The sequence below is a fragment of the Puntigrus tetrazona genome, chromosome 6 (genome assembly GCF_018831695.1).
Source record: "Puntigrus tetrazona isolate hp1 chromosome 6, ASM1883169v1, whole genome shotgun sequence".
NCBI lineage: Eukaryota > Metazoa > Chordata > Actinopteri > Cypriniformes > Cyprinidae > Puntigrus > Puntigrus tetrazona.
In genome coordinates this window covers 14,801,855-14,815,148 of record NC_056704.1, presented here as the reverse complement: position 1 = coordinate 14,815,148, position 13,294 = coordinate 14,801,855, and the positions used below count along the sequence as shown (strand labels likewise).

Genomic DNA, 13,294 nt, shown 5'->3' with positions numbered 1-13,294 from the left:
AGTAACACACGTTTGATGTTTAAATTGAATCGATCCGTCTAAATCTAATCACATAAAGAGGTCACCAGATGCATGAAGTGCCAAGAAAATCCGGCACATATATCATTAAAAGGCCATTTAGACATAACTGCATCTATTCTAAACTTAAGTATGACAACATGGCACAATCATACCACCCCTTTTTCTAAATTAAGTGGAACAAAACAGCATGACACAGCCAACAAAGCCTGAAATATATGTAACTTCCTCAATGTTTTGCTTCACTAGCGTTCTTTGTGTGAGATGTGTGTCCATACTATGTACATGGATGAATGGCCCAGGGAGGAATTTAGCTGAGCGCTAAATGAAGTGACTTATGCCAGGCAAATTTAATATGTGGTTTTCACAGACTAAAGTGGTGGTAGAAGAGGGGGGGGGGTGCTACGTTGCTGCCCCAAGGCAAGATGATAAAGAAGAGCAACACTGAGGAAAGAATGAAAGCTTTGTATGGAAAAAATTTAAAAACACACTCATCGCAAAAAATGCTAAATATCTTCTTCTTTTTTTTCACGGAGGTTGCACATATATGTTACATGATATGAAGAAGCGGCTCAAAAGCACAGGGATTCCAAATTAGCGATGGGACACAAATAGTGATTTAGTCGGAAAAAGTCAACTCTGGCAGAAAGGCCCACTTGTGGGTGAAATAAAAAAGTGATGATTCTGTGAGAAAAGCAAGCACACGCAAGAAACTACAGTCAAAATAAACACAAACGGAGAGCTAAAAACGGTATTGTGGCTCCCTAAAGCCTCGATTTATTTATCTGCGCGTGTATTGATCTGCCATTTTGGGCCTTTCATAAAGATCAAGGCATCGGAGGCGGTGAACGCTGGGTGCTGACGCCGGCACACAATTACTGCAGGCCTCACTGATTGCATTTACCAGATTAAGCACTTTGTAAACATTTGATAACATTCAAAGAAGAGGATCGGTTGTCCTAAATAGAATTACTTGCAGATGCAAGTCATCTGACAGGAATAGTTCTAATTTCTAGTATAGATTGTTTTCATGCAGAATTCTAACATGATAATTAAATCTGCTGTTCTGAGCCCCTTCTCAAGTCCAGTCACATGGTCCCATTAGTCATTTAGCAAGTCCTTTGCTGGGCTATTGAGAGCCGCGGAATTCCAAGGCAAGGTTCCTGACTGCCAAATGACAATTTGCCACCACGCTTTGATGATTTTATTACGTGTTTAAATAATACAAATAGCCTGATTCCCTACAAGTTCCTGCACTTAACAGAAGACCACTCAACTGGGAACAACATGAAAAACACCCAGCACATGGCCATTAGCAGCCATTCACAAAGTTACACCGGATTTTTTAGACTGAGGTTAAAAAGTAAAGCAAAGTTTGCTTTGAGAAGCGAGCGTGTGCGAGAAATACTCGCAAGCAATGTAGTATAAAACAAGAATCACACGCACAGACTTACAGATCCTTCATTCAGCGGTTTCTATGTTTTATTTTTTGATCATTTTTTTTTATTATTTCCCATTTTGGCCAACAGATGGCACATAACAGTGAATCAGTCCAGTGTTGTTGGTGCCATGAGCTGCCAGTGAAGTATTTTCATTTAACATTAGCAGTCTGTTCCATACAGTTTTCATCCACCTAAAAAAAAAAAAGAGTCATTTTATTTTATTTTGTTCATTTAATTCAAATCCGTTAAACGCAAATGTGGTTGTAATCAGTCAGCCAGAAAATGAATAAATCACAAAAACGTATTAATCACTATATTAAAACCATTGTTAGTTTACATTATCTAACATGATCAGGCCTTGTGACTTTTCATCATATATCATCAATAACAGTCTAAAAATATCAGATCAATAGCTGTCAGAAAGAAACTAAATGTTATTTTGCACCTCTTGTAAACATAGTTTACACAGCACATTGGTTCTGTATTCTTTGTTGATCTTTATAATATACAGTTGTGAATGGCTGAATGGCTTACAGTGTATCAAAAAGTAATATCATACCACAAGATCATTAGCAGCTGCCTTATGGATGACAATTTCCCTGTAAATGCATCACCAGCTCTTGTATAGCATTCGCTATGAACATTATAAAGTGGCCGTTGTGGTGTCTGGAGGAGCTTTCTGATCATCTTTTCCTTAATGCACGTCGCTAGCAATTTTTACACGTCTTTAGAAAGAAACTGGAGTTTTTCAAGAGCAAATTGGTCCGAAAAATGTCGATCTTCAAACATTACGTGTAATATTTAGAAACATGAATAAAAATCATTTGAGGGGCAATGAATAAATACATGAACAGCAGTCTACATATGAAAAAAAAAATAAAATGACAAGAACCTACGCGAACGCAGGCAGTCATAATTACATTGGCAGGGGACTTGTGATCTTTTTAATTATTCTGCTCTTCATTTCTGTCCCACCATTCAAAACGCTCGAAACCCCATCTTTATAGGCTATAAATTATCTAACTTTGAGATGAGGGCGACAAGCAGATCTCTTTCATTTTGCTGGCAAGAGACGTGCAGGGGGGTAATTGAACGGACCGTTTTCTGGCGAGAAAAAAAAAAAAAGCAAGTACACTTGTTATCTTGTGAACTCTCAACATATAAGATAGGGATCTAGTGAACGTCAGCATGAAAGATGGAATTAACAAGAGATCTTTTTATTGTCCTGGAAGGTCATTAGGCTGCCAATTGGGTAATTATGGAAATGCTCTGAATGTTTTCCCCCTTCCGTTATAGGATCTGAGACCCTTCAATCAGCTCGTCTCGTGGGAAAGTTCAGCCATAACTGCAAGTGTACCAGCAAAATCAAATTAGCCAAAGATATTTCATTAGTATTTATAGCCGGAGGCATTTGTTGAAGAGAGAAGTTGTGAGACTCGAATGGAAGAATTATTAGCTGATGACAAGGGCCATAGCCCACCTAAGACATAAACTTGAGTGGACTTAATGAATTGAAGCCATTGATTGTATCGACTCTCTCTTTATTCGTGTTGGAGACACAGTGTTCGGTGAACATCATAATACACGACAACCATGCGGTTTGCAACCCATTTTAATAATTCGTCAATCTGGAAATGATACAATTCACGATGTCATCAAAATAAAAAATAAAAAATAGCCATGTTTGTGAGAACGACATCAAGACGACATTCGTTTTAAGGAAATGTACCAAATTGAGCGCGTGTACATTTACAAACGAATGAACAGGAATACATTATTTTACAAAATACAAATTTGACTGAAAATAAAAGATAAATCCAAACCGGTGGAAAAGTGACGTCCTGCGGTGATGAGTTCATCGCACATTTTATTTGACTTCAATCTGAGTTAAACGGAATAGTGGCCGAATTAATGGCCTGATTGTAAACGGTTTACGGTATTCCGAATAAATAATGTGACGATTTGATCATGTTTACTAGAAATGGAGAAGGCGGTAGAAAGTGAGTGCAGCGATAACGTGTGACTTCGATGCAGCCGGTTGTGTCAAATAATCGCGAGATTATAAGAGCGCGGAGCAGTGAGTGCTGAAAGAGTCCCGTGTGGCAGCGCACTCAATAACTCGCTCGTTTCACCGCAGATTCGGACTGAATAACAAGCATTAAGGTAATTAACTCTACAGCTACAACGGGTAAAGTGAGTAAAGCGTCACTACTGGTAAACCTGACTGAAATCAGAGGTTAGGAAGATAACGTGTAGGCCTATAACAAATGCGTTTAACACGTATCCTATATAAATAAATCTGATCAAAGACCAGTTGTTTACACGGCCTATAACCTTATATTATATTTCATAATTAATCTTAGTAATTTAAATGTCTCGTATATGGGGATGAAACTCATTTTAAACCCTTTACGTTGACGTTAAACCCCTAGCTAGGCGTTATATCTACCCCATATAAAAAGATAGCGTCAGTGTATCCATGGCGACTGAGAACGCGTAAGGCGCATCCTGTTTAATGTTCCCTCAGCAGAACGCTTCTTATCAAAAGAATCTAGACGTGTATAAAAGAGATGCTGGATGAACTTGCATTACGCAGGAAGTTCGTGTTAGTAAGTTAAGACAAAACCCAAATAACACCCTCTCGTCGTGATAATGTGCTACTTCAGTCTTCATCTAAATAACAATTGAACGTACAAACCGAGTAACATCACACATGCTTAACTACGCGCTTTGGCATGTTAATCTGGCTGGAGGCGTCGTTTTTGCACCCGTCCTCGACATCGTGGACCACATACAACCACATCAAACATAAGGCAATATTAAAAGAGCATTTCGTAAAGTGAGATTAAATATATGCTACGTTCACAAAGGTTTCATTCTTGAATGCACAGCCAATGCTTGATTATTAAATGCTTCGTACCAATATGAAGCCACGAACTAGCAGAAATGTAAGGTTTTATTCCAGTTGGGTCTTTTTTTTAACAATTAATTCATCGGTTAGGTTTGAGAAGATGAGTTAGCATTTTGTGGCAGTTACTTACGTGCAGGTTAATTCTGCTTCCAGCTATACGGAAAGAGAAAAATCACAGCACAAAAAAAAAACAAGCATTATTCATTACAGGATACATTCATTGAGACATTTGACAGAGCTCTGTGCTTTGTGTGGGAAATGCATTTAAAAGAGAAAATGAAACATTTTGCATGACACAGTTCACACAGCAACTCTGTGTAAAATGCAAACAGATCGTGAATATAAAATAATAACAATAATCGCACGTTCATTTTCAAAAGCACAGCCCTCCTTTTTTATTCGGGGGTGATGTCTTAAATCAGGTATTCGTTTATTATTTTTCCAACACTGTTTTGATACCGTTGTCGTGCGCTATTTTGTATGGGCCTACCTGCGGAATTATGTTATGTTCAACCGAGTTTGCGGAGCGTAACGCTGATTTTCTGCTTTGGCTGTAATGGTACGAGCCTGCAGGATGATACTACAAAGGGGACTGTTAAAAATGAGCTGGATCATATTGTTTGACAGAAAGTTGCAGGTTGATAGAGTGGATTCTTCAAGAGGGTGAAAATGGTGAATTCAGAGAGAAAAACGGAGATCCTGCCTTCTGGTGGGTATAGCCTTGGGGAATCACGGTGTCGACCGTAGAAAATCCAATTAAGGATTGCATTTAAATGAAAAGTCATTTTTTAACCAGAGTGTGACGTGGACACTTCCCTTTCTAGATGAGAGGAACGGTTTTCCCGCAAATGGCTCCTTTTTATTAAATCTGACGTGCTGATAATGCGGAGTTGATGTAAAATAATTGGCACAATAACCGTAATTAAAAGCGCGCTAACAAAGCCATTCATTTATCACAGTTGCACGAGCTTGCCCCCCAACCCTGCTTACATAATAAAAACGACTCGTTTCTACAAGACCGATTTCGCAAAAGATGCGACGCTTGCGAAATATATTCGATCGCAACGAAGGGCAGACTCTTTAATACCGATATAGAAATATGCATCACGGTTAACGGTTTGCTGAGGGGCTGTCGATTCGGATAAAGCACGACTCTAGTGCTGATGACAGACGTCTTACACACAAAAAAAAAAAAAAAAAAAAAAAACAAGAAAAAACTAAAAGGATTAAAAACAATATTAACGAGAAATTAATAACATATTGCGAAGGCCCATTCATTAACGTGTTGGGTGGCCTATCTGTTTTATCGAAGTCCGTGCAGCTTTAATATACCCTTCAAATGCAAAGCATCCTCCTATTCAAGTTCAGTTTTCATCTGGGTTGCATCCTTTCTTCTGCAAGACCCCCTCTTCCCCTGAATGGACACATTTCCCATTACGCCCTTCAATTTTCCCTTCTATCTCTTTTATTTCAGCGATTTAATTAGGCATAAATTCGATCCTGCTTTGCTATTTGTGAGCTATTTGTTTCTGACCTTGCTGGGTAATCACATTCAGCCACTGTATCCGCACCGTCACCTGCTATGCCTGCGTCCCCTAATAGGTTCATGCTGGAAAGAGTTAGCTTATTATTCTAAAAGGTTTTGTCGGGTTAAGCCGTGCATGTGTGCTTAAATGTACATTTCATTAACAAACTGCGAAGGTATAAAGCCGGATTTATGGAGCTTCAAAAGATCACAGAGAGGACGAATTTGATCTCATTTTGGGCGATATCACCCGCGATGTCTTTCAGCGCGCACTGACTCGAGATATATGGTCTTTTACATTTTAAGCCCCTGACAAAACCCTCCATCATTCTGCAACACGCAGCGCCAAAACGCACGCGAATAACCCGCCTGCGCGCGTGCGTTTGTATTTATAATTAAACAACGGCACGACCTAAAGCAATAAACCAGCACACGTTTGGAGGCTGCGGAAATATCGTTCGAGTAGACTCCTATAACGCTCCTAAAGAATATCTACTGGAGTAACAAAGACGCGTAGAAATTATTAAACGAATGCGCGCGTTGGGCAGAAAATATTTTCGAAAGTAAATATTTACTTTAGGCGGCGTTAAAGGCGCTTCGACTTCATCCTCTAAGTGGCCCGTATTGATAAACGGGACATCACACGGGGCCACAGTCTGCTTGAACTATTCAATACCATTAATAGCAACGTGGTTCAATTAATCTCATCCACGCAAAAACAGCTTCAAAGATGTAGCGCGAGCAAGCGTTCCTCGGAGAATTGTTAGGACGGTGAGCAGGCTAAAGGTAAAGGTCGAGGTGAAAGGTGGTGGCCTATTTGCAGATTAAATGTCATGCAACAAAAACAAGCGCGCTGAAAATATTACGCAACCCCTATTTAATGAACTTCCTAAATATGCTTAGCGCCAAAAAAAAAAACAGTATAGATTCGTGCCAAGGTAATAATAAAATAATGCATCATTATTAACAATAATTGACTATTCGGTTTTAGCATTAAGCTAGAAATAAATTCGGCTATTTTGAAAGCAGCGCTGCAAGACCGGCACCGAAACAGGGAGACGAGCGATCCGCCGAAGAAATATCGAGCTTAATTTGCTTTCGCGCGTTTCTCCGCCACGAAACCGACGCAGCCTATTTTGTAAGCTCTAATAGAAAGGTGCTGAGAATAATTGATCCGAGCGTCAATTACACCAGCCTTTATTTTCATTACAGCCGGGCAGATATTCCTAGCCGTGGATCGATAGTACGTTATATTACTTGTGGTTAAATAAGATTTTTTTTTTTCCTGTGCATCGACAAAAACGAGACAATCGCATCAGCGTTTAATCTCTCGAATATACAAGAAACGAGAGCATCCGAGCACAAATAGAACGGCATTAAAGCTTGCGGTTCCCGTGAAGCGTTTTCTCACACGATCCAGGAAACGTTAGGAGTTTACATATTCCCTCTCCGCTTTCTTTTTCTTGGGAATATCCCACATGCGTCGCTCACCTGCGCGCGTGTGAATGGCTCGTACGCATTCACCCGCGCGCTCATTTCCTACTTAATTCATATGTTAACGCGAGCAATGATGAGGGTCGTTAGCACCTCTGCAAAGATCTTTATTTAGAGATTTCCATTGTTTTTGTACTTATTTCACACGTAACGAAATCGGTCCCGCTACGACTACAGAAACGGGCTACCAAATCGCGTTTTTTTTTGTTTGTTTTTTCTCCCCACTCAGTTCTCAATACCAAACGGGTTTCGTCGTCTTCGCCCGGTCATGCAGCATTCGAGCACACAATACAAATGACAAGAGATTCGTTTAACTTAGCTGTAGACGTTTTCGTTCAGCAGCTTTCAATATAATTGGCCTAAGAAAAGTTAAGTTTGCGTTTGGCGCGGGCGAGTGAACGCGCGTCAGCTCTGGAGATGATTTCAATCAGGCGGGCCGATTTTCTCCCCTCCGCCGCCGCTAAATGGTCTATGACGGACGAACAGAGGCGATGTTACTGTTGTTCCCTTTGTTGACAAATCCATGAAACAACTTCAGCTCGGCGGTATAACAGCGCGACCTCTGACGTCGGCGGGTCACGTGACGCGGCTGATAGTATATCTTTAAGTGAAAAGTAATCTATCAGACAGTCCTTAAAGCCCGCTTTTCAAAGCACGTGTCATCTCGACTCCTCGGTCCAAAAGCGCGCTTGAGTTTCGAGGAAATACAGCGGGAAGGAGGCGAGGTGCGAAGCAGCCTTTGGAGACTGGAGAAATATTTTGTGAAGTTGAAGTTTTCCTGGCAGGCCGGGACCGACCTGCATTTATAGCCACCGGTCGTCATCTGATCTGGCCGCTGCTCTTACCTTGGTTTGCTCCAGCGGTAAAGTGAGCGGTGATGACCCTGTCTGGAGGCACCAGCGCCAGCAACATGTCCGGTCAGACCGTGCTCACAGCTGACGATGTGGATATCGACGTGGTCGGGGAGGGCGACGAGGGGATGGAGCGGGACAGCGACTGCGAGAGCCAGTGCATGCAGGACCGGGGAGATGAGGTGGAGGAGATCGAGGTGAAGGAGCACAGCGACAGCCCGTGCGAGAGCGCCGGCGAGGGGGAGTCAAAGGGGGACGCTCAGGAGAGCTCCACCGGCTCCATGCAAAGCAAGCCCAAGAACAGCCTGGTGAAGCCGCCCTACTCCTACATCGCCCTCATCACCATGGCCATCCTCCAGAGCCCGCAGAAGAAGCTGACTCTCAGCGGAATCTGCGAGTTCATCAGCAACCGCTTCCCGTACTACCGAGAGAAGTTCCCGGCCTGGCAAAACTCCATTCGCCACAACTTGTCCCTCAACGACTGCTTTGTCAAGATCCCACGGGAACCGGGCAACCCGGGCAAGGGCAACTACTGGACCCTCGACCCCCAGTCGGAAGATATGTTCGACAACGGCAGCTTTCTGAGGAGGAGGAAACGCTTCAAGAGACACCAGCCGGACATTCTCAGGGACCAGACCGCCCTCATGATGCAGAGCTTTGGGGCGTACAGCATTGGGAATCCCTACGGACGCCACTACGGAATTCACCCTGCCGCTTACACGCACCCCGCCGCCGCTTTGCAGTACCCGTACATTCCCCCGGTGGGTCCGATGCTGCCTCCCGCGGTGCCTCTCCTGCCCTCCGCGGAACTGAACAGAAAAGCATTTAACTCTCAACTGAGCCCGAGTCTCCAGCTGCAGCTGAACAGCCTGAGCACGGCGTCAATCATCAAATCCGAGCCGTCCAGTCGGCCGTCGTTCAGCATAGAGAACATTATCGGGGTCTCCAGTAGCTCCACGAGCGCGCAGACTTTCCTGCGGCCGCCCGTGACGGTGCAGTCCGCCTTACTGAGCGCGCAGTCCCTGTCCCTGTCCCGGACGTCAGCCGCCATCGCGCCCATTCTCAGCGTCCCGTCAAATATCATCTCCGGACAATTTTTACCGACAGCGTCCACGGCGGCGGTGTCTAAATGGCCTTCTCAATGATAATCAAACTATTTTTTTTAGACATATATATTTTAAAGACGATACAGCACGAACTATAGGCAGCACTGGACGATCCGTCCGCCCCAATGTAGCCATGTAAAGACTTTTGAAAAAAAAAAAAAAGAAAATTCATAATCAAAAAGGAATGCTTTCAGTACAGGTAATGTTTGTAAATATTTGTACAAAGAAATTAATTTACATGTTTTTCTTTCCTGTTTCATTTCGTTGTTTAAACTGATAGCTGAGTGAGCCTTACTTTCCCGTAATATTTTGTTTTTATTCTCAAAGAATTGATTTCGAGAAGAATGTTTTTTTCCCCCCTTTGTTTTCCAATATGAAATATTAAACTGTTCTTATTGAAAGACTGAAGAAGTATGTTTATAAAATTTAAATATATGTATTCTATGTAGCTATATTGTGTTGTAAATCAACTTCATTTGTTAATAAATATGAAAACAATCCAATGCATCTCGGGCACAACTGACTTTATTAAATCAATATTGGAATGTAACCGATAAATAATGTATAAATTAAAGGTGTACGTATAGCCTATTACTTTTATTATGTGTTTAGGTATGCAATTAAATGTAGCATTTTAATTTTTTAACAACAGAATAATTTGTAAAACAAATATTTTCAGTTATATGAGACTTTAAGGTCATGCTATGAGAAACAATACCACTTGATTATATATATATATATATATATATATATATATATATATATATATATATATATATATATATATATATATATATATATATATAATTTGCAATTAGGCTAAGTCATTTTGAAATAGTTATTATTTCATTTGTTTTTAATGAATATCAGGATATTTTAATTAAAAAGTATATATATATATATATATATATATATATATATATATATATATATATATATATATATATATATAAACAAAAACACTGTACATAGGAAAAAAATATTTTATGTTATTGTGAATACAACTTAAAATACAAAAATTATTTGAAGTTTCAGGCTTTAAAACAACCATCACAACCGGTTTCATTTTCGGTCAGGCGTCTTTAAACTTTCCATTAAAAACAACCTTCCACAGAAATGATATACTAACAATTACTACAAACAGATTACTAATTATAAATTAAACTAAGCTTGTCTAATCCCACCCTTTCGACAATGTAGGTTACAAAAATATCCACATTCCTTCCGAATAAAAAAGCTTATAAGCCGTCGAGGAGCAACCGTATCCGTTTACAAGCGAAAATGAAGTGCGACCTCAAAATGTTTGGGAAGTTGTTCTTATTAAAGCAACACTCTTTCACAGTTGTGTCTAGCTAATCAGTTCTACCCGAACAGCAAATGGTGGATGGTGTGTGGCGCGCAGGAGTTGGGGCTATATTTAAGTGATACCCATGGGAAAAGAAAAGGAGACGCTTCTTGAATTCACTTTCAGGCTAAAGACGTTGCTGAGACTGACCTTTCGAAAGCCACTAACGGGGGCCTTCCACAACTGCGCCCGGATTCCTTAAAACGAGATAAATGCTCTTCAGCGCATTGCCCCGATGCTCATTGACGGCATATCCAGCGCGCTAATGTATCGCTGTTAAAAACAAAGCCCTTTTTTTTTTCAAATTAGCCCAAATATTTTCTCCATGGTCATATTTATAACGCATTTGTAATCGCGCGCATGCTGCTTAAAAAGGCAGGCCTATAAAAGCTATCCCAGCTTCAGCTTGTTTCTCACGTTTTTACCGTATATTTGGCAGTTTAAAAAAAACAGGCACGTTGGCTTAATAAAACATTTTTTAAAAAACAAGACGTTTATAAAAACACGCCGAGATGATGATTAAAAAAGTAAATCGGGTCTATACAAAAACTAAAAATGATCGTGTCTTTCTCTGCTGCCCATCAGATGATGATGATGATGTCTTAAGTTTATCACTAGATGGCGTTTACAGGAATAAATTACACAAATGAAAAGACTGCTTTTGCTAATGGGCGCAGATTTCGACGCGTCGACGGCCACCGCGCTTCTAGCTCTAAAACAAACGCGTTTCGTCGCATCTGTCGCGTGGATACCGAACGCGCACGTGGAGCCGTTAGATGCTATTTGCTTTGGACTAGAGATACTGTGAAATTGTTTGGATTCAACGGGTTTTAATGAGGGATCTATTTCTAGGACGGCCGGTGGGAAAGGGCCGACTCCTTAACGAGCGCGAGGTTGTAACACGTCCTGCTCGGATGGGCCTAGTTTGCTATCATATAAAACTAAATTAATTAACAACAAGACACGTTACGCGGCGCAGATTTAACATTTTGCATCAGCGAGTCGTGCCATTTGGGGTTTCAGCAGCAGCAGGCTATCTTGACATTTTAGCTTATACCGTCAAGGCTGCTTATCCATTTACGCAGGGTCGCGTAATACTTACCAGACGTTAAACAACAACTGTTTTTTTGTATTTTTCTTGGCGTGTGAAACGCAAAGGAAAACCCCTTGCTGGGCATTTTGAAAGTGACAAGTGGTCGGACGCGTTTTGGGTAAACCAAACAACGCTTTGACCCTTGGAGCATCCACCTGCTCTCCGCGCAACACAGGTGTAGAGTCTCCTTGTTCCCACCACCTAACCCAACGCGCCACGTTCATTCCTCTATATTAAACATTTACATTGCATGTTGCTGTTTTTGTCCTAATTAGATTGGGTGGTATTATCTAATCGCGTGTAGATGTTTTTTTGGTTTCGCACAGCGGAATTCGGAACAACCTTGTTTTGCAACATTATTTTCCTTTTTGAAAATACCTTTCAGACAAATAGATGGAAAAAAAAATATTACCAGAACTGTAAATGTGAAAAACGAACGAACGAATAAATAAACAGGTGAATAACTGCAGTCCGTGCCTAAAAATCAAGATGCAGCGGCCCATATAAGCTGCATGCAGGACACAAGCCCAGGTATCCTATCTCCTGGAGCACATCGCCAACAGTAAACGTGGATCCAGCGGTTGCTAAATATTTAAAGGGGTGCAAAGACGAGGCAGTAAATGACAAAGATGGCAAACAGGGACATTAACGTGTCATTGAGCTGAACGTGACTAATAGGCTCCTTACTGTAATGAAAGTGTCATTGCAAATCAGCACTTGTCCGTGGTTATTATTTATAAATATTTGATGTGCCAACCACAAAGGAGCTGTCGTATCCGGCAGCTCTTAAAATGAATGAAATGCTAACGATTACAACACTGTTCAGATAAAAGCTGAGGAGCACAAGTATGATTGTGATGCAAACGCTCTCAGACCTATATTTGACCGACATCTAGAGACTTTTTAAGTGCGTTAACAGGCACGATGTTGCGATGGGACGATGCTATTTATAACCGACACAAATAATAAACTAACAAATAAGGGTTTTGTTATCAATTTTAAAAAAGTTGCATTGGCTCGTATTGTCTAATTTAAGTTTTCTTTCGTTTCACAAACAGCAACAATTCCAATTAGTAGTTTGCGTTTCAAAGATAAACAAAGGCATTTCTGTGCAGTGCAACTAAAATAACTCATTTATAAATAAAAACAGTTCGCCATGGGATTTGCTTCATAGCCTATTTGCCCTTATTTTGACCAGCATTGATTTAGGCATTTTTGGGGGTTATAATTGAACATAAACACACCAGTTTCCGCCCCTATTTAAGTTAGGAAAAAGGTTGATTCAGTGTCTTTACTTGCTGATGTTCCATGGATAATACATTATTTGACCATGGCTTATTTATTCAGGACCACCATCTTTACTGCACTTCAATACGCCATTTAAGTCAAGCTTATTACTATCAACGTTTTCGCGTTTTGATCGGACCACGGATCAAATTCACAAATCAGACCTCGACCGTTCAATCGCTTCAAGCCACGTGCTCGTGTGTGACGTCATCACCAAGCGCC

The 13,294-nt window shown here is 40.9% G+C and overlaps 1 protein-coding gene across 1 annotated transcript; it reads left to right on the top strand.

Annotated features, from left to right (window-relative positions):
- The first annotated feature begins 2,524 nt into the window (after positions 1–2,524).
- foxd3 (forkhead box D3) lies at positions 2,525–9,845 on the top strand. The gene has a single exon (XM_043242976.1). It carries the CDS (start codon positions 8,268–8,270, stop codon positions 9,384–9,386), a length of 1,119 nt encoding a protein of 372 aa, XP_043098911.1. The 5' UTR covers positions 2,525–8,267; the 3' UTR covers positions 9,387–9,845.
- Positions 9,846–13,294: the final 3,449 nt, after the last annotated feature.